This window comes from Natator depressus, chromosome 1 (genome assembly GCF_965152275.1).
Source record: "Natator depressus isolate rNatDep1 chromosome 1, rNatDep2.hap1, whole genome shotgun sequence".
NCBI lineage: Eukaryota > Metazoa > Chordata > Testudines > Cheloniidae > Natator > Natator depressus.
Window position 1 is genome coordinate 154,089,380 of NC_134234.1, and position 21,714 is coordinate 154,111,093.

General features: G+C 42.7%; 1 protein-coding gene across 1 annotated transcript; it reads left to right on the forward strand.

Annotated features, from left to right (window-relative positions):
• Window positions 1-382: 382 nt before the first annotated feature.
• Window positions 383-20,750, forward strand: DNMT3L (DNA methyltransferase 3 like). The gene is made up of 13 exons (XM_074944356.1): window positions 383-585; window positions 1,056-1,154; window positions 1,557-1,601; window positions 2,550-2,629; window positions 3,817-3,929; window positions 5,931-6,102; window positions 7,905-7,907; window positions 11,812-11,896; window positions 12,794-12,882; window positions 15,610-15,685; window positions 17,188-17,327; window positions 18,800-18,885; window positions 20,606-20,750. The coding sequence occupies exons 1-13, from the start codon at window positions 498-500 to the stop codon at window positions 20,748-20,750; spliced, it is 1,221 nt and encodes a 406-aa protein (XP_074800457.1). The 5' UTR covers window positions 383-497.
• The last annotated feature ends 964 nt before the right edge of the window (window positions 20,751-21,714 follow it).

Below are 21,714 nucleotides of genomic sequence, written 5' to 3' on the forward strand. Positions count from 1 at the left end.
GTGCATAGCACATGTGATACAGTACAGGATTATTATAATACAGACACACATTTCTTCTAAAAGCTGCTTATTTTGTTTTCAGTCTGTAACTGAAATTGACAACAGGTTGAAAAACTAAAGAACGTTGCTGCTCTTCTGGCATGAACTTAACTCTAAAACGGGGAGGCTGGGCTTGATGCAGCCAGCATTGCAAAACACACACCCGCCCCTTAGGTGCTGGATAGTTCATATAATCTCTACGATCTCTCAGGGCTGGAATTTCCTTGGCAGATTAATTTTAAAAAAAGCTTCCCCCCCGCTGCACAAAACCTTCTCCCTGGAGCCTCCACCAGACCCCCCTGCAAGAGACTCACTCACCACGCCCCCCGCGCGGCGAGCCGCCCCCAGCACACCGCCCGGTAGCGCTGGACAAGCTTGTCGTTCGTCGCCGCGGGCGGCACACCTACGTGTCATTACTGCTGCCGGGCGGACCTGCGTATGGGCCATATAGACACAGCATGGCCCAGGGAGAGCCGGCGCTGGTCCTGTCGGACACAGACAGCGCAGAGGACCTGGAGGAGGTGGAGCCCAGCTTCTCTGGAATAAGTGAGCAAAGGAAATGACTGGAGCCCGCCTGAGGCTGCAATGCCTTTGGAACCAGGGGGTTGTCAATGACCCCGTCCAGGCGATGGTAGGGGTTGGAAGCAGCGGGGGCTGCCCAGGCCCTGAATGCCTGATGCTCTGATGACTTCTAGGAGACACAAGAGACACTTCAATCCATAGGAGGGAGGGTTGGGCCACTCTGCACATTAGAATAATAAATGATCTTCCCCCCACTTCAGCTAACGGCGCATGGATCAGCTGTATAAATACCTAACTTCGCAGCTGTTTGAAGAATTCAGTGAATGTGGGTGGGCTAGACTGGTGTTTCCAAAAGTATGGAAATAGAAGTCGCAAAAGTTCAGTGGTGTAACCTGGCTATAGTGGTGTTTCTTGCTTAGAAAATCACAATACTGCTAAAAGTGGAGTTACTGTCCAGGAAACTTACGGTTGCATGGTTTTTTTCCCCCCTCAAGCGATAGAGCTGCAAGACGAAGAAAGCACTTCTTCTGATGTGATCTGTCTTGACTCTCTTGAAGAAATAATGCCTGCTACACCCTCAAGCCCCAACAGAGGTATCAGTGTTTTCAGAAGGAATTCACAATAGGTTGACACTTTTACTCTAGCCTGTTTCTTTAAAACATTGCAGCAGCTTGACCTGCAGAGTGTATGTCTACTAAAGCAGCACACAATCTTACACTTGTGTGCACATGAGTCAGTGAAGTTATTTGCTCTACAAAAAGGAAACAGAGGAGCAAAACTATAGGACTGATCCTCAAAGCCAGCTGCATGCAAAACTCACAGGGACTCAAATGGGAGTTCTTCATGGGGAGGGCTTGAAGGACTGGCTCATAAATCCTTAGGGAACCCTTTTGTTTGTATAGCAGAAAATACAGGTTGTGCCAACTCTTAAGGATTGTTGCTCTTCCAGTTTTTGAAGAAATAAACAATTAGTATTACATTTTGTTTTTCCCCAGATTTTATTGCACATGAAGTAAATGAAAACCAAAGGAGTATTGAAGGTGAGTAATCAAATTAAATTACCTAAAACCAATAGGCCATTTAGCCATGTCACACTGCATGTTAACCAATATGACATAAAAATCAGGTGTCCAACTTAAAAGCAATATCCAAAAATATGGGGTAATCAAACGTAAACAAAAATACATTAAAAGAATTTGGCATACAATGGCTGCCCTAAAGGACTGGGATTACAGCCATCCTCACTTCTGGTTCACTAATTTAAATCTGCCCCAGGTTATTCGTGCCTGAAAGACATTAACGTTTGGTGGTTTGCTGGCCTATAGAAAATGATTTGGTGGGCTTAGACCAGCATCTAATGGACTCATCACAAGAACTATCAGCAAAATTGACATTAACTGGCAGTTTTGAAAAAGAAAATGAAAGCTGAATGGGCACAGAGATCTGAAGCAAGATCTGACTAAAAGAGATGATGTACATGTTTTTCTTTAGGTCGGAGAGCATCATTGAAAATCTAGCCCTTAAGAACAAATCCGGTGGATTTGGAAGTGTTGGCAGGTCTCTAGCACGTGACCTTGACAGAAATGGCTCATAGGCAACGTCCACAGGAGTAGTGTGAAAATTATCTCAGCTGGAAGTGGATTCTTGTATTGACCATGTTTAAAATAGTTTGTATTAAAAACACAATGTCCCTCTGGCTTTATTAGTAACATTGGCCTTTTTCCTATCCTTTCTGCTGTGCAGATGAGGATCGTATTCTTAAAACTCTTCTTTAGAGAGCATTAAAGAATATTCTTGTCACTGTTTTTCATTTCTAACAGATGTGCTGAGCATGTAATAATAGGAGTTACTAATCTGGGAACGCCTAGCCTCTCAGGTTTCAGAGCAATGTCTAGAAAATTCTGCATCTTGTCCAAAAGAAATAGGTGAGAGAGGCTGAAATTAAACAATACTAGATTTTGAGATAGGACATTCTTTGTGTTTTATAGAAATCTGCATCTGCTGTGGCAGCTTCCAGATTCATACCCAGCATCCCTTGTTTCACGGAGGAATTTGTACTCCATGCACGGTTGGTAGTTCATATGGCTCAATAAGGCAGCCCCCCTGCCTATTATTATCAGCTGGAAGTGGATCCGCTGAAGTCAATGAGAGACTTCAGAAACATTGTCTATTTAGTTTATCCAAGACACAGGTCAGAGGTGACTTGGTCATAGTCCGTAAGTACCTACATGGGAAAAGATTTCTGATTGTAGATAACTCTTTAATCTAGCAGAAAAAGGGATACTGACATCCAGTGGTTCAGAGGTGCTGGAACAATTTTTATAGTGAGGGTGCTGAAAGACACTGAACCAAATTGTAAACCCTGTATATAATGGAAACCACTTTAAGACAGGGAGTGTGGCAGCTCCCCCCGGCCCCAACACCCTGAGTTCCAGCACCCATGCAATGGTTGCAAGCTGAAGCTAGACAAATTCAAACTAGAAATACGGTGGACATTTTGAACAGTGAAGGTAATTAACCATTGGAACAACTAACCTAAGGATGTGGTGGGTTCTCCATCATCTGAAGGCTTTAAATCTAGATGGCACAACTTTTAAAAAGATATTCTGTAGCTCACACAGAAGCTATGGGCTTGGTGCAGAAATGATTGGGTGAGGTTCTAAATCCTAGGGGATCAGAATGGTCCCATTCTGGCTTAAATATATAAGAAAGTGTCACTAACCAGCCACACACATGCCTCAACTCAGTGTCCTTTAATTTGGCTCCCACTAGAGTTTACATGCACGAATAAAAATAATACTTTATAAAAATTAGAATTGATATATTATTGTTTTGCCCACTGGGTGACCTTAGGAAAGTCACTTCCCTTTCTGTGCCTCAATTTCCCCATCTGTAAAATGAGGATATTGATACTTGCCTCCCTTTGAGATCTCCTGATGAGGAGCACCATGTAAGACTTAGGTATTATAATTATATGGCTAAAGTTATCTAATATATTCCATTGCTTTCATGTTACATCCTATTCTTCACCACCTTTGTCAGTATTTAGTCTACATTCAGTTGTACATTCAGCTTCCTGGGGCAGGAAACTTACGATCTCTTTGCAAAGCGCCATGCACAGTAATGGTGCCATATAAAAAAATTAATAACAAAGAATGAAGTTCACGTGCAAAGCAAACACAGCTAAGGATGCTTGTTTCATTTTATCAGATAAACCTATTTTTTGCAACTAACCATAGTTTGCTGTTTTATAAGGAGAACTTTCTGGAAACATTTTTCCTGTACGATGAGGATGGCTTTCAAGCTTTTTGTACGATCTGCTGCTCAGGGAAGACTCTGCTAATGTGCGATGATCCAACTTGTAATAGGTAAAGAGTAGGGGTAGGCCTGAGGGTATGGCTAGACTGCAATGACAACATGTGTTTGCAGCTCAAGGGGACATACTCCAGCTAGCTTTAATCTAGCTAACTTCTGTGCCAGAACAGTGCAGCTGCACGTGTCAGCGTAGGCAGTAAAAACTGGCCCAGAACCCTGGGTAATGACTTGTGGGCCTGGCCCACGCTGAAATGCGTGCTGCAACAGCTTCACTGCTCTGGGGCCTCAGCTAGGCAAATTAAAGCTAGTTCAGTATGGCTACACCCAGTGACTGCAGCATAGACATACCCTAAGCCACAAGGGTCAAATCCAGTTCTAAACTTCCACAAAGTTTGAAGGGGCGGGTCTGCATGCAGGGTTCTGCTTCAGTTCACTGAGGTTGGAGCTAGCTACAAAGTTCCGATAAGCCTGGGGTGCTGGGATGTCAGATTTTAGATCAGGACCTGCACTGTGCTCACCTCCTATCATTGTTTTACCTTATATTGGTTGGGGTGTGCAGGTTTTGACATGCCCAGCACTCACATACACATTTAAATCGCCTGTAGTTCCCCAAGTAATTCAGCACAAATTATCCACAGGATAGCAGCAGGGTAGGGATTAAAGAAAAACTCATCACTTAAAAACCCTGTTATAAATGTGAATAAAGAAATGAAATTCTGCAAACAAACATGTCAAGGAAACAAGATTATTCAAGACACTTTGTCATAATGTTTGTCTGCACATGTATTATGTTCCAGTCGAGTAAGAAAACAGCTTATTTGAACATGGCTAACTGGGGAGGAGAGGGAGAAGAGGTACAACAGTGGCACCTTACAAATCACCAGCTGTACACATGGGTGAATCCTGCCCACAGTGGGTACCTCTACACTGCAAAAAGGAAAAATAGCAAGTCTCAGAGCTCAGGTCTACAGACTCAGGCTCGTGGTACAGCACTTAAAATAGCAGCAGAGACATTCCTGTCCGGCTGGAGTTCGGGCTCTGAGACCTGGCAAAGGGGGGGGCTGTTTTTAGCACCATAGCTCAAGTCTGAGTCTGTAGACCTGAGCTCTGAGACTTGCTGCTGCAGGGGTTTTTTTGCACTCTAGTCGTACCCAGTGAAGTCAGTGGCAAAACTCCCATTGACTTCCCTCAGGCTAAGATTTCACCCTATAACATTTTTGCCAAGCTCATCAGCACCCAGAGTTAAGGTTAGCCTTTGGCATGTCCATCGCCACCCGGAGATGGAGGATGTACTTCTACAAGTGATGATTCAGCAGAGTGAAGAACATGTCAATGCTCTGAGCACAGCTGGCAGGGGAAATAGGCAAATATTTGCCCTTCTCGCTAACAGACAGCTGCCCCATTTTGAGGTAACTTTAATCTTCAAGGTTGTTCTGGCTTGGATGTCCCCTTTTTCCCCACCCTGCAAAAACACCCCTTGTCTCATTCCTAAAGCTTATTCCCTAGTTGTTGTGCCCCACATAAACAGGAGCTTCCTTGTAATGCATTCAGGCCCCAACTAATTCCCATATTAGTTGCGGGTGGGGTGGGGGATTGTTTTTCCATTGAGTTCAATGGGAGCTTGATTTGCTCTTTAGACTTGGTATAAAAATAAAAAGCATGTGGGTTTTTACTGGACATATCTAGCATGGCTGGTCATTTGATTGAAAACAAACTAAATTCCCAGTGCTTCCAGTCTCACTGTACCCTGAGTTTTGCATAAACACTGGGATTGTTCCTTTGAATCAACCTCAACTTTGACTGTTTTAAAGGTGTGGCCAGGAACACAGAAGGGGATCATTCATGGATATTACACTGCTAAGGTGCTTTAGCATATAGCGGATAATGTACCAGCATCTTCAGTGAAACATTTCTGAGGAAAAAGATAATTCTCTTGAATATGATTTTAAAAATCAGAAAAGAACCAAACCAGTTAAACTGAGCCGCTGGCTAGCATAGAATGTGTGGAAAGACCTGTTTAAACACTGAATTGACTTCTTATTTAATATGTGTAGGTGCTATTGCCTGGAGTGTCTGGATGTTCTTGTAAGTCCTGGTACTGCAGAGAAAGTTAAAGCAACGAATACCTGGCTGTGTTTCATGTGCCTCCCCTTGAGTTCACATGGGTTGCTGAAGAGGAAGAAGAGATGGCGTGTGAAACTGAAGTGCTTCTACGATCAGGAATCTGTAAGGAGCGTCTCCATTAACTTTTAATAGAAAAGTAAAGGGATGGAGGAGTCAAGGCTGACACGGACCCAACTGTTGACCTATCTTTCTTCCCAAAAACAGAACAGGAGTACTTGTGGCACCTTAGAGACTAACAAATTTATTTGAGCATAAGCTTTCATGGGCTACAGCCCACTTCATCAGATGCATAGAATGGAACATATAGTAAGAAGATATATATATACATACAGAGAACATGAAAAGGTGGAAGTAGCCATACCAACTGTAAGAGGCTAATTAATTAAGATGAGCTGTTATCAGCAGGAGAAAAAAACTTTTGGAGTGATAATCAAGATGGCCCATTTAGACAGTTGACAAGAAGGTGTGAGGATACTTAACATGGGGAAATAGATTCAATATGTGTATGACCCAGCCACGCCCAGTCTCTATTCAAACCCAAGTTAATGGTATCTAGTTTGCATATTAATTCAAGCTCAGCAGTTTCTCACTGGAGTCTGTTTTTGAAGCTTTTCTGTTGCAAAATTGCCACCCTTAAGTCTTTTACTGAGTGGCCAGAGAGGTTGAAGTGTTCTCCTACCAGTTTTTGAATGTTATGATTCCTGACATCAGATTTGTGTCCATTTATTCTTTTACGTAGAGGCTGTCCAGTTTGACCAATGTACATGGCAGAGGGGCATTGCTGGCACATGATGGCATATATCACATTGGTAGATGTGCAGGTGAACGAGCCCCTGATGGTGTGGCTAATGTGATTAGGTCCTATGATGGTGTCACTTGAATAAATATGTGGGCAGAGTTAGCATTGGGCTTTGTTGCAAGGATAGGTTCCTGGGTTAGTGTTTTTGTTGTGTGTGGGTGCTGGAGAGTATTTGTTTCAGGTTGGGAGGCTGCCTGTAAGCGAGGGCTGGTCTGTCTCCCAAGATGTGTGAGAGTGAGGGATCATTTTTCAGGATAGGTTGTAGATCTTTGATGATGCGCTGGAGAGGTTTAAGTTGGGGGCTGAAGGTGACAGCTAGTGGCGTTCTGTTATTTTCTTTGTTGGGCCTGTCCTGTAGTAGGTGACTTCTGGGTACTCTTCTGGCTCTGTCAATCTGTGTTTTCACTTCAGCAGGGGGGTATTGTAGTTTTAAGAATGCTTGTTAGAGATATTGTAGGTGTTTGTCTCTGTCTGAGGGATTGGAGCAAATGCGGTTGTATCTTAGAGCTTGGCTGTAGACAATGGATCCTGTGATGTGTCCTGGATGGAAGCTGGAGGCATGTAGGTAAGTATAGCGGTCAGTAGGTTTCTGATATAGGGTGGTGTTTATGTGACCATCGCTTATTAGCGCAGTAGTGTCCAGGAAATGGACCGCTTGTGTGGATTGGTCTAGGCTGAGGTTGATGGTGAGATGGAAATTGTTGAACTCATGGCGGAATTCCTCAAGGGCTTCTTTTCCATGGGTCCAGATGATGAAGATGTCATCAGTGTAGCGCAAGTAGAGTAGGGGCGTTAGGGGACAAGAGCTAAGGAAGCGTAGTTCTAAGTCAGCCATAAAAATGTTGGCATACTGTGGGGCCATGCAGGTACCCATAGCAGTGCCACTGACTTGAAGGTATATATTGTCCCCAAATGTGAAATAGTTGTGGGTGAGGACAAAGTCACAAAGGTCAGCCACCAGGTTTGCCGTGACATTATTGGGGATACTGTTCCTGATAGCTTGTAGTCCATCTTTGTGTGGAATGTTGGTGTAGAGGGCTTCTACATCCACAGTGGCCAGGATGGTGTTTTCTGGAAGATCACCGATGGACTGCAGTTTCCTCAGGAAGTCAGTGGTGTCTCAAAGATAGCTGGGAGTGCTGGTAGTGTAAGACCTGCGGAAAGAGTCCATATAGCCAGACAATCCTGCTATTAGGGTGCCAATGCCTGAAGTGATGGGGCGTCCAGGATTTCCAGGTTTATGGATCTTGGGTAGCAGATAGAATACCCCTGGTCAGGGTTCTAGGCATGTGTCTGCACAGATCTGTTCCTGTGCTTTTTCTGGAAGTTTCTTGAGCAGATAGTGTAGTTTCTTTTAGTAATCCTCAGTGGGATCAGAGGATAATGGCCTGTAGAATGTGGAGTTTGAGAGCTGCCTAGCAGCCTCTTGTTCATATTCCAACTTATTCATGATGACAACAGCACCTCCTTTGTCAGTCTTTTTGATTATGATGTCAGAGTTGTTCCTGAGGCTGTTGATGGCATTGTGTTCAGCACAGCTGAGGTTATGGGGCAAGTGATGCTGCTTTTCCACAATTTCAGCCCGTGCAGGTCGACGGAAGCAATCTATGTAGAAGTCCAGTCTGTTGTTTCAACCTTCAGGAGGAGTCCACGCAGAATCCTTCTTTTTGTAGTGTTGGTAGGAAGGATTCTGTGGGTTAGTATGTTATTCAGAGGTGTGTTGGCAGTATTCTTTGAGTTGGAGACGTCGAAAGTAGGATTCTAGGTCACCGCAGAACTGTATCATGTTTGTGGGCCTAGAGGGACAAAAGGAGAGGCCCCGAGATAGGACAGACTCTTCTGCCGGGCTAAGAGTATAGCTGGAAAGATTAACAATATTGTTGGGTGGGTTAAGGGAACTACTGTTGTGGCTCCTTGTGGCATGTAGCAGTTTAGGTGGTTTAGTGTCCTTTTTCCTTTGTGTTGTAAATGGCTTGTCTAGTTTTTGTAAAATCTATCCATGAAAAAGTTTGTGTGGAAGATTGGTTTTTTATGAGAGTATCCAGTTTTGAGAGCTCATTCTTAATCTTTCCCTGTTTGCTGTATAGGATGTTGATAAGGTGGTTTCGCAGTTTCTTTGAGAGTGTGTGGCACAATCTCTCAGCATAGTCTGCGTGACATGTAGATTGTAATGGATTTTTTACCTTTAGTCCTTTTGGTATGATGTCCATCTGTTTGCATTTGGAAAGGAAGATAATGTCTGTCTGTATCTGTACGAGTTTTTTCATGAAGTTGATGGATTTCCACTCCATACGGCTAAATTCATGTTTTCTGTATGTATATATATATATATATCTTCTTACTATATGTTCCATTCTATGCATCCGATGAAGTGGGCTGTAGCCCACGAAAGCTTGTGCTCAAATAAATTTGTTAGTCTCTAAGGTGCCACAAGTCCTGCTGTTCTTTTTGCGGATACAGACTAACACGGCTGCTACTCTGAAACCTGTCTTTCTTCCAGTCTCTCTTAATAATGAGCTCCAACACGTGCTTATGTTTTCAAAACAAATGCTTGAATCCTCTTTTTTATAAAAAATTAAATCAGTACCCAGAAGCCCTGCATTCTAAATTAACACTGGACTTTGATTCTGCAAATATGTATGTATGTGTGCGTGACTTTACAGACATCAGCAAAATTACACAGATTGCTACATGTTTGCAGGATCTGGGCCTTAGTGTGTATGTGGGACTGAAGAAGAAACACTTTAGTAAGGAAGCAGCTTCCAAGAAGGTTATGGAGAAAAATTATGTAAAATACCTTGACAATCTTTTTTTTTTTTTGAAGGTTTTAAAAGTTAGAGAGGAAAAAATAAGATATGTTCATTATGATCCATTATATATATTTTCCTTCTTGATCATTAAGTATATGTGGCACTTTTTTTCAGGACACAGGTGCTATCAAAATAGGACAAAAGAATGATCATTTTAGTTCACACAGAATCATTAATTGATACAGAATTCATGCAAAGTATTCAGAGCTAGATTCACTTATAAGCACTGGACTCTTTTCCTTTGTACTAAAACAAATAAAATATATTAACTGCATCAGGCTCCTGTCAGAACCAAAATACAGATTAGAATTTAACAGCTTTGGAATTTTTAAGTGTATCATATATTCTTCTGTGCCAGTTGAAAGTGGTGGCTGGAATTTTCTTCTTGCAGCCAGTTGGAGACACAAAAAACTGACCTTAGATATCTATCGCTTCTGCAAGAGGAAACAGTCAGCATACCCGTCAGATATGTTCTGCCTCCAGCAGGTGGAAGCAGAGCCCCATCAGCTGTACTGTTAGAAGTGATGCGAGGCTGACATTTGCAAAAATAAAAATATTTGGGGACATATACTGCCGAAAATCTGAATTCTTCCTATCATAGGTTTTAATAAGGTGCCAATCACCCTGGTGTCTAAGTACCACCTTAAATACTGAAAGAACTGAGTTCTGCAGCAGTCAACAATCACCACAGAAATCTTAGACCAGAGGTTCTCAAACTATGGTCCATGGACCACCAGTGGTCTGTCAGCTCCATTCAGGTGGTCCACGGATAGTTCCCTCTAAGGTGCGTGCCTGGGCGGCTGCACACAAGAGAATGAAGGGCCACTCACCTAATTAGTGGAGCCACACAGGCCTGGCTCCACTAATTAGGTGCCTGGACCCTGGAGAAGATGCACATGTAAGGTGAGGAGGTGGCCTTGGGGGGAATAGGGGGCAGGTGGGACGGGCAGTGAGGTGAGAAGAGAGAGTGGGGGGGATTTGTGATGTGCAGGGCTGCGGCAGCCAGAGAAAGAAGCAACTTTCCCCAGCTCAGGGCTGCGGCTGCCGGGGAGAGACCCCCCTCCTTCCCAGCCTCAGCTCTGTGGCTGCTGTGGTGGGGGAGAGACTCCCCTCCTCCCAGCCCCAGCTCGGGGGCTGCTGCAGTGGGGGAGACAGGGAGAGACCCCTTTCCTTCCCAGCCCCAGCTCGAGGGCTGCTGTGGCGGGGGAGAGAGGGCACATCCATCGCATTAGGAAGGTAAGACTACTGATATTAAAATATGAGTTGCGTGCTTTTATTTGTAGAACAAAAAAACGTTAATGACTATTAAGTTTTTTTTATATAGCGCTTTTATCCAAAGCACTTTCCAATAGTTAGCTAATGGTACAAATAACATTTGGAAAAATCATTAAGTGGTCCACCGAGACCCTCAGCAATTTTCAAGTGGTCTGTGGAAAAAAAAGTTTGAGAACCACTGTCTTAGACTATACTAAGATTTTTCTACACTGCATATCAATTTAGGGTTTGATAAGAAATTTGTACTGCGTGTACTGGGTGCTGCCCCTTTAAATTTTATCTGCCACGTGGCAGATTATCACAACATACTTCAGATCGTATCCTGCTTTAAATTCTCCAGCAAATGATCCCGTATCAGACAATTTGGATGGTGTTTGAAAATGAAGTGGAACTCATTTTATGTAACAGAATAATTACAATATACTGTGAAGGGATATTTATTTGCAATGTATAAATCATTACTTCCTAATGTGTTAATCAGAATCCAGGAGTCTCCAAGGTTCTGAAATACTTTTAATTGCAATTACTTGCCTTATGCCCTTCTGTGGATTTTGGGATCCTGACTGGATACTGAAGAGAGGAGTGGTTGCTGGCAATGTTGGGTGGGTCATTTAATTAAAAAAGGGATAGAGTCACAGTTTCAGGACAATTGCATCTGTATTCCCCCTCCGTGACCCACCAACAGTTCTCACTCTAGGCTCCAGGCTCCTCAAATGTCAAATCTCTTAGTCAAAGATCCCTGTCTCTCTCTCTCCTGACCAGGGGTTTTCTAGACTGCACAGTCCCCTGCCTACACTGTGATAGTCCTGCTAAGTCAGACTCCCTAAACAGGCCAGCATCTGTGCTTTATTATTTTTAATGGACAACTTTGAGTATTCACACAACTGAATGGGTTCTACAAACAAGGGTCTTTTTTATTTATGACAGAACCATCTTGAGATTTATCAGCCTTTATCTGCATGGGAACGAAAGCCAATCAATGTTCTCTCCCTTTTTGATAATATTGCCACGGGTAAGTGTACATAGATGGTTTAGGATTGAAAACAAACATATTAAAAATCTATTACTATATCAGGCCAAATTCATCCCTGATGTGACTCCATTGTCCAGTGGGACAAATGAGGCCCATACTTGGGATAAATTTTACCCATCATGATTCATTATGACCCACACAAAGGTATCATCATCCTATTTGATAGAGCTGGTCAAAAATTGTTTAATGCAGAGCTCTTTTGTCAAAAAATGGCTTTTTTAAAAAAATTTACCTTTGAGCAAAAAAACTATTAATGTTTTGCTAAAAAATTTGTTTATCCAAAACATTATAAAATATCTTATTTCAACAACCATTTTGATCACTTTGTTTACCATATACCCTTCATAAGCAAAAGATTTTACCAGTGGTTTTTGCTAAACATTTGTATATGAAAATGTCATGAAAACTTTTAGAAAAAAAAAATCCATTCTGAAACCTGTAAAGCAGAAAAAAAAGTCAAAATTTTCCACATTTTTCATTAAAAGAAATAGTGTCATTTTCAGAACAATCTAATACCCATGTTGTTTGTCTAACATGCTGCTATTTGTAGGCCATGTGGGGACATTCAGTGCAGCATTACATAGCTCGATCTCAGGTTTACAATCCTGATTTTGAGCTGTCTCCAACTTTGTCAGGTTAGGAAGCTGTAAATGTCCAACACTGTTCTCTACTGGAAGGGCTACCTGATTACATGTCAGTTACTGCACTGCTCGCTAGGACCCTGACTGAGCAAGGTACTTAAGTATGTGCTAAACTTGAAACACTGGTCCCACCAGTCACGTGCTTAAAGCTAGGCATGTGCTGAAGTAAGGTGCGTAGTGAGGGAACTAGTTCCTAGTACTAACACTGTCTGTATTTCTGATGTCCTCTCTTCAGAGATGAAAAATCTTGGATTTTTGGGCAGCAGCTTGGGGGATGGCAGGCTGACATACTTAGATGATGTCACCAATGCTCTGAGGACAGATGTAAGTACAACATAGAAAATGTCACTGAATTAACAGTGCGCCGCGCTGAATTTACCTTACTGATTGCTGTGACAATTCTAGGGGAATGCTGCCGGGGGCAGCCAGGCAAGACCTAAACTGAAGCAGAATCTTCATCATTCCAGGGGAGGGAGGCAGGCAGGTCAAAGTGAGGCTGAGCAGAGGATTCCTCTCTTCTCATCTGAGACTGTGCTGAACAGCAGTTCTCATCACATCAGGGCTTCTACAGGATGGGGCTCACAGCTGGGCAGGAGAGAAGCTGGGATGTGGACAGTGTGTCTACAAAGGGGATCCAGCTGCTGAAAGCTGAGTCTCAAAGGGAGCACATATTGGTCATCAGGCACTACCCCAGGCCTCAGTAGCGATGACAGAGTTGCTCTGCACACTGGATCCAGCTTGGGGAGTATGAGTGGAGGATTCTTAGATTACAGACTCTTTTCTTAGGGTCTGATCTAATGCCCACTGAAGACAATGGGTATTTTTACATTGACTTCAATGGGCACTGGATCAGGCCCTTCAACCGTAAGCTCCTTCAAGTGGGTATCATATCTTCATATGTACAGCACCTAGCACACTGGGGTCTGGGCCTGGGCCTGATTGGTTCCTGTGGGCAGTATCACAATGCAAAGAATAAATAATAATAATTCTATTGCCCCTAATAGAAGCATATGAGTAGGGCCCTACCAAATTCACAGCCATGAAAAATGCGTCCCGGACCATGAAATCTGGTCTTTTGTATGCTTTTACCCTATACTATACAGATTTCATGGGGGAGACCAGCATTTCTGAAATTGGGGGTCCTGACCCAAAAGGGAGTTTCAGGGGGGTCACAAGGTCATTTTAAAGGGGATCACGGTATTGCCAACCTTTACTTCTGCGCTGCCTTCACAGCTGGGCGGCCAGAGAGCGGCAGCTGTTGGCTGGGCGCTCAGCTCTGAGGGCAGCGCCCCACCAGTAGCAGCGCAGAAGTAAAGGTGGCAATACCGTACCATGCCACCCTTACTTCTGCATTGCTGCCTTCAGAGCTGGGTGACCGCAGAGTGGCAGCTACTGACTGATGGCCTAGCTCTGCAGGCAGCAGCGCAGAAGTAAGGGTGTCAATTCCATACCATACTCTGCCTTCAGAGTTGGGTTCCCAGCCAGCAGCCGCCACTCTCCGGCCGCCCAGGTCTGAAGGCAGCGCCGCCATCAGAAGCAGCACAGAAGTAGGGTAGCAGTACCACAACCTTCCGCTACAATAACCTTGTGACTCCCCTCCACAACTCCTTTTTGAGCCAGGACCCCTACAATTCCAACACTGTAAAATGTCAGCTATAAATAGCTGAAATTTGTGATTTTTAAAATCCTACGACCTTGAAATTGACCAAAATGTGCCATGAATTTGGTAGGGCCCTACATATGTCCCCACTGGAAAATCTCCTTACTCAGTCGGGGAGGAGGGGGGATAAGTGGAAATTTGGCTCTGTTTACCAAACTTTGTATAATGTGAAAAAAGCTTGGCGATGGAATAGCAGAATCTCCAACTATGGTTTAATCATGTACATGCTACAAGGATTCAGTAAAATGACAGAAAACCTCCCTTGCTCCAAGAATTGAGATATGCCACCTGAGATTGTAGCAATATTTTCTTTTGCAACAACTGAATTTCAGAATGAAATCTTAGAGAAATCCAAGCCACTCTGGTATTAATTCTGTTCAAACTGAAAGTCCACTGCCATTATGCAATTTCAGTAATGGATAAATAGCATAACCCAAACCATATTTAGTATTTCAAAACCTGACCACTCATTGCACTACCAGTCGCTTTTCTAAACTCCTAGTTCCCTTTTTATGTTTAAGGTTTTTTTTCATATTGTGGTCTTGTACTGCAAAGTCTGGTCTGCATAACTAGTTCTCCCTTGCCAGTCTTTGACAGATTATGCCAACTCCATGCCCACTTTAAAAGAAGGATGGAGATTTTTGTGCAGCTGATGACATTCATCCTTTGAATATGCAATTTCCTCACCACTGTGTCTGCTGACACATTGTCTTTGGAACCATATGCATGTATTTTCTATTAGCTGCAAGCACAAGTCATAACTCCACATGCAAGCGACTTGAGTGCAAAATTTCATGTGCACAAATACAGGTTACATTTTGAAAATTTGGCCTTCCATAATCTGGTTTCACAGCATTACTGACCGGTTGGTAATGATCAATTATAATTCTTTTTTCTGTCTTTAGTACAAGGATGAATCTGTGTGGAGAAACTGCTATTGTTATGTAAGAGTGGTGGGTGTGGCCGCGGAGACCAAAGGTCAGACTCCATCTTGGAAGTTGGGGTTCTGGACTGCAGGCTACACTCAATAGCAAGTTCCGGTTTTCTGTTGTGTTCGAGCTATGTAATGACTAAATGCTAACTTAAGCATTAAATACAAGCTATCCAGGCCTTAATAAGAGAACAACGCCGAATTCTCTGTGATTGGGAGTGACTCCTGATGATGTCCCCAGAGAGGCCTGCCTTGGGCTATCTAGGTGGGGAAGAACTCTTCAGATGGAGCCACAGCTCACCTCAGGTCCTGCTCTATTCACGTTCTTATACCACACCCACCACCGTAGTGTCCGAGTGCCTGTAAACAAATGCTTACATTTTAATAGCCATCATAATAAGAATAAGAATAAATGTTTCTAAAATAAACAAGGAGTTCTGAAACTTGTACATCTTATTAGGTAAAAGAATGGGGTCCTTTTGATTTCATATTTGGTTCCACTCCTCCGGTTGGAAATTCCTATGAACACCCTCCTGGTAAGAGGTGCAGTGGAGTATAAAATGATATATAAATTATCAGTCTGACCGTTAGATCTTTAACTGCATCAAAGCTCCTTGTGGTACATCTGAGGAGACAGGGGGCAGGGCAAAAGGCAGCTGTAAAACATTTGTCTATTCCCCCGATTCCCAGGAATGCTGAGATCCAGTTTGGCACCCTGAGTAATTTACAGCAGTCTCAAGATTGCTCTGAATTTCACAGGCTTGTACCAGCCATCAAGCCACTGCTATGGCAGTGTGGGATTTCACCAACGCTGTGCAATCTGACCGCAGCCCTCCATCCTCTGACACGTGCCCTACCCAGCAGGCTGTGGGAGGGGCAGGTTAAAGTGAACTTTGCTGGCTAGCCATCAGCTGAGGCTTACAGCCCCTTTGTGCTGCTACAGCAGAAAGGACCATTGTGATCATCTAGTCTGACCTCTGGGGTTAACACAGGCCATAGGACTTTCCCAACATTTGAGAGAGAGAGCACGCACAACCGTTTTCATTAAACTGTATTAAATCTGCTGTATTTCATCACCTGTGAAAGGAGAGACATTTCCTAGGAGATTCCTATCCTGTGACTGTACAATCTCAACTGTAGGGGCCACATTCAGTCTGGTCCTTATTCAGGCGTGTGGTGGCAGAGGGTGCAGTGAAGAGCCTCCCCCTCTGTAAGGGCTGTACAGCCTATGCAAGGGCAGGAAGAAATTCCAGAAAGCACAGGGCTGGGCCATCTCTACCCCAGAGAGAGCTCCTGATGCTCCAAACAGAGTGAGGAGCAGCTCTGTCCCCCTACACATTGTCCAGTTGTGGTTACTGGCTTCATAGGAAGAGAATTAGATGATCACGCTGGTCCCTTCTGACCTTGAGTCTATCGTTCTGTGGCACCCCTTGAAGGAGGTGCATTAGTGTCCACACTCCCCCTGCACACCATGGAGCTTCAGGAGGCATTCTCCTTTCCTGGGGCTAAGCGCCCCGCAGTGCTCCCTCTCAGTCTGGGCAGCTCCGCACTGCCCCTTACTAGGGCCTCCATGTAATGTGCAGATGCTGGCCCTTGGTAACTACAAGGCACATCATTCATTTCCAACTCAAATTTGCCTCTGTCCCATGCGGATCCAGGATCCAATTCAGACCTAGTAGAAGCAAGTGCCTATTCAAGCCAATGAAGTTGCACCTGGTCTGAAGTGGATCCCTAGTGTTGTTATCTGTCCCTCTGCTTACATGCTGCACATTATGGAGATGAGAAATGGTGATGCCTCAAACTGAAGTTATGGAAAACTTTATCCTTGTTAAAACTTTATCCTCTCTGGTCTCATTTCAAATTTCCTCCAGTGCTCTTTGTGCTATAGTGATAGAGAGGCTCCTAGCATCTCTCTTTGAAAGCTGCATTGTCCCACAGTCAGAGCAGGACAGGATGAGAGCCATGCCTCTGCTATTTGGTCCTTTCATTTTTGATGTCACTCTTCCCTTTCCTTTCTCCTCATCCCTTTCACCGCTAGCTTGGTACTTCTATCAATATCACCGCATCCTACAATACGGGAAACCCCCAGAGAGCAGTCAGAGGCCATTCTTCTGGATGTTTGTGGATAATCTGGTGCTGGAAAAAGAAGACAGAGAGACAGCTTCACGATTCTTTAAGGTACACAGAAAATCCAGTCCCTCCCCAGATTGTTTTTTCTTCACATCATGTCTCCTTAGTGTTTAGTAACTGGGTCCTTTTATAGTGATGTTTATTGTGTCTTTTGGGAATGGTGTTCTCTGCAGTGCCATACAACAGAACCAGAACTGATTGCTGGTTCTTTAACCTCTCACTTCCTGAACTGTTGGTGTACAACAGGGGCAGCTTGTGGAAGAAGCAGAGTTCCTCTGGTCAAAATGAACCTCACTCATTTTGTTTAAGGAGTAGAGAAGACTCACATCATAACGTTTGGATCTGGATCTCAATCTCCCCAAAGTCTGAAGTGGGGGAAGAGAGATGGGAAGGGAATGAAGAGCCTGGGTTCTGATTTAGATCCATCTCTAGAGATTAAGCCCACATCATTCCATTTGGATCCAGAGCTGAACTTCCCAAAAGTTTGCAGGGAGTTTTATGTGGAGTTCTCGGTTAAGGACCAGTGCTAATGGACTTCCAAGTGAGTATACACACAGTCGCAGTATTTGTGCATGCCACAAAAATCAATCACTCTCTCTGGTTTCGCTGCATTATAACTCACATGTGGACTAGGAAATCACCAGTAAAGCCATTAGTCAGATGTTAATCAAAGTGCTTTACAATTGTCAGGATACAACACTTGTCATCCGAGGATCTCAGAGCTTTTACAAACAATAACTGATCCTGACAACAGTCCTTGAAAACTAGTAACAGCTCTAATATCCAATATTAAGGGGGCATGGATCAGCATTCATGTCATGCTCCCCGTTAGTACCTGGCCCAGAATGAAGAAGCTAATAACCCAACCAACGGACCAAATTCGGTGATGAATCCTGGTCCCATGCCACCTGAGACACATTGTGCATACACCAAAAAAGAAGTAGCACTGCCACCTTCCCAATACAAGAAGCACGGCCAATGTCTGATGAGAGATACACTACTATTATGGTATTATTTACTGAGTAGCAACAACGTGTTTAGCATAATATGTACCTAATAGTAAGGCATTGTCCCATCCCCAGTGAGTTTAGGTCTTGAATTGCTGAGTGGATTAACACTCTGAGTTCCCATTGACTTCAGTGGAAGTTGCAGGTGCTCAGGGCCTCTGAATCAGGAAGCAAGTGTTGACCTGTTCATAGAAAAATGGGGAACATTTTTTTACAAAAGATCTAGCAAAAAATTCCCTGCTTTTTATTTTTGAATTTTCAAAATTTGAAATGATGTTTAAATTTCAAAATCTGGAAAATTCTGACCAGCTACTGTGCTCTCAAACATGAGGGAGGCTTGCCCAATTTACCCCAAAGGCAGACTACAATCATAAGAGAAAACCAGCTAAGCATGTCATGAATCGGTAGAAGCTGTTCTTAAACGTTCTTGGTGACCACCATACAATACAGTATTAACATTTGGCATAAGTTGTCTGGCTACTAAGACACTTGCATATTTTTCCCTTTTAAAAGACAGAGGCAGTGACTATCCACAGGAAACATGCAGAAACTGTCCAGAATGCTGTGATCTTATGGAGCAACATACCATCTGTTAAGAGGTGATACAACCGTTTACTTTCGGGGTTTCTTCTAAGGAATGGCCTGTCTCTGATCCAAAGAAGCTGAAAACTAGTTTAGTCAATAAAGTGGTTTCTAAAGTTCAGTATCCTCAGACACTACAATGTTTCTGTGTCCCCCAGCTACCTCTGGTACTTTTACTCTGTTTCTGTAGTTCTCACACTCTCACATACTCAAGTGATCTCAACTTGACAGGCCAAACGTGCATTCTGAGTTTGGAACCTGCTGGGAGAAGTTAAAATAGGTTCCATTCACACTTAAATAGCTTAATTAGAAGCCATCCTTTAAGACAGCCACTCCTGAAGCCTTACTCAGTCATTTGGGAATGTGGATGTGGCAAAAGAAGACTGGAGAATTCCATCTCTTACCCTCCAGTTCATCCCTGGTTTCTATTATCCTCTCGGCCTCACCCTTTAAGAACAACGTACATTACCATCAGGGTTGAGAACCTGTTTGCAATGTTTCAGTCTTGCATTGAGATCAGATCCTGAAATGCACTGAGTAACCATGGAGTACTGATTTGGGGCCTTAGGGTTTTTTACATCCCAGGTATGAAACATCTCATCATGGGCTTTATGATGGATACACCAAAGGAACCTCAGTTATATACATTCAGGTGTATAGATGCTGAAAATCAGCTATGCATACACTAGAAAATGCTTACAGGAGGAACACAGATTTCTCACAACTTCTGGACAAGACTTGCCTCACTTCCTGGTTTCCCAGAACATTTCTCTGAAAAATTGGCTTCAGAGAATTTATCATACAATGAATGCACTCCATGACACAGATACTCACAGGCAGCGTCATCACAACTACTAGTTTTGCACACCAAGGAAGTTCTATTAGACAATTTTAAACTCTGAACTCTGTGAACAAGACATAGTTTAAAAAAAACAAAAAACCTTTACTGAAAGACATGAGCTCAAGGTTTCAGAGTAGCAGCCGTGTTAGTCTGTATTCACAAAAAGAAAAGGAGGACTTGTGGCACCTTAGAGACTAACCAATTTATTTGAGCATAAGCTTTTGTGAGCTACAGCTCACTTCATCGGAAGGCTAATATTTTTGCAATTGAATTATAGGCATATGGCACTAGTTCAATCAGAGAAAGCTCTGAGTTATACTGCCAGTTATTACAACAGCTGCAAAGAATCTGCTGCTGGAATAGCCTTAAACTTTTTACAACGTCTCAAGATACACTTTTTTCACACTATTAATCTCATACTGATAAAGCTGTCTACTAGTATGTTTGAAATGTAGAGCCCAGTCCTGCAAACACTTTCATGGATAAGTAGTCCTTACTCACATAAATAATCTCACTGACATTGATGGGACTACTCAAGTGAGTAATATTTGCTGGGTAAGTTCCCTTGCTGGGGAAAATGAAAGACTCGATGACTGCCTCCTTCATAAAGACCAATCAGCAGGTAGTGCCTGACCCTGCAAGGTGCTAATCACGCTGGCCCTGATTCAGCAAAGCACTGGAGCACATGCTCGACACTAAGCAGGGTGGAAGGGTCACTGAAACCAAGGGGACTCCAAACATGCTTAAAGTTAAGCATGTATTTGAGTGCTTTCCTGGCTCAGAGCCAGAGCGCTCAACACTTAGCAGGATTAAGCCCATACAGAAGAGAGATTTTGAAGCACAATTTATGGAAGGAACTTTGTGAGCTTTTACTTTTTGTTTGTTTGTTTTTGCAGCAAGTATTCTCTCTCAGACTTGGATCTGGATTTAGACCTCCTGGCAAAGAACATCCTCAAAACAAGACTGCTCTCTCAACGACCCGCCACTCTAGTGAGGAAGTTTTTTCTTCCATTGAGAGAATATTTTAAATGTTTTTCATAAGAAGTTCTTCCCACTCCAGATTAATTATCTGGATTATCCCATAATACTGGAAAGAAATTCTGTGTCTCTTAAGGCATGATCCAAGCCCATTGAAATCAATGGGATTCTTTCTGTTGACTTCAATAGGCTTTGGATCAAGCCCATACTGCAGGATTGCTCTTTCACATTTATTTCTTGATGTTGTATAACTAGCTCTCTTGTTTTGCCCAAGCATGTTATTTGCTTTCCTTTTGCTATTTGATGGGTTGCTGCACTTTCTTTTATAGATGTTACTTTAGGCTACATAGAGCCACCGTGTACATGCTATCTTTAATTTGATATTTAACACCTCATTGAGGCTTTGATCATACAAACACTTGGGGATGTGAGTAACTTTACTCATGTGAGTAATCTCATTGAATTCATTGAGATGACTCATTTGCAGAAAGTTACTAATATACCAAATCATTTCAAGGATCAGGATTTAAGGTAGAATTTTATTTAAAGACACCTGATTTTATATACTTTTTACCTTAATACTAGAACTAGCAGGAAATGTTTTAATATATCTTTTACCTAAATCCTAATAAAGAGAAAATCTTTTAATATTTTATTTTTGCACACTTTTACCTAAATGTTCTCTATTTATAATTAAAAACTGATTTGTGTATTTAAACTTAAAAAAAGTCTGAACAACATAATGAATGTGAGAGATGAGCAAAACTCCTTAATCTAAAAATGTAGCACATTATTTTGTATCTGAATGGAATGAAGCAAAAAAAAAAAACATGCAGCATATTGTAAGCATACTTGATCATGCTTTATCTTGTTTTAATGGATGTATATTTAAAATAAAGATTGTTTTATTAACATTTTACTAAAAACCGGATACAAATAAGAATCAGAAAAATCAGTCCAGTTCAGGGTTTACAAGAAATAGAAAATAAAGCAAATATAATAAGTAAAGAGCTGTGAGTACAATACT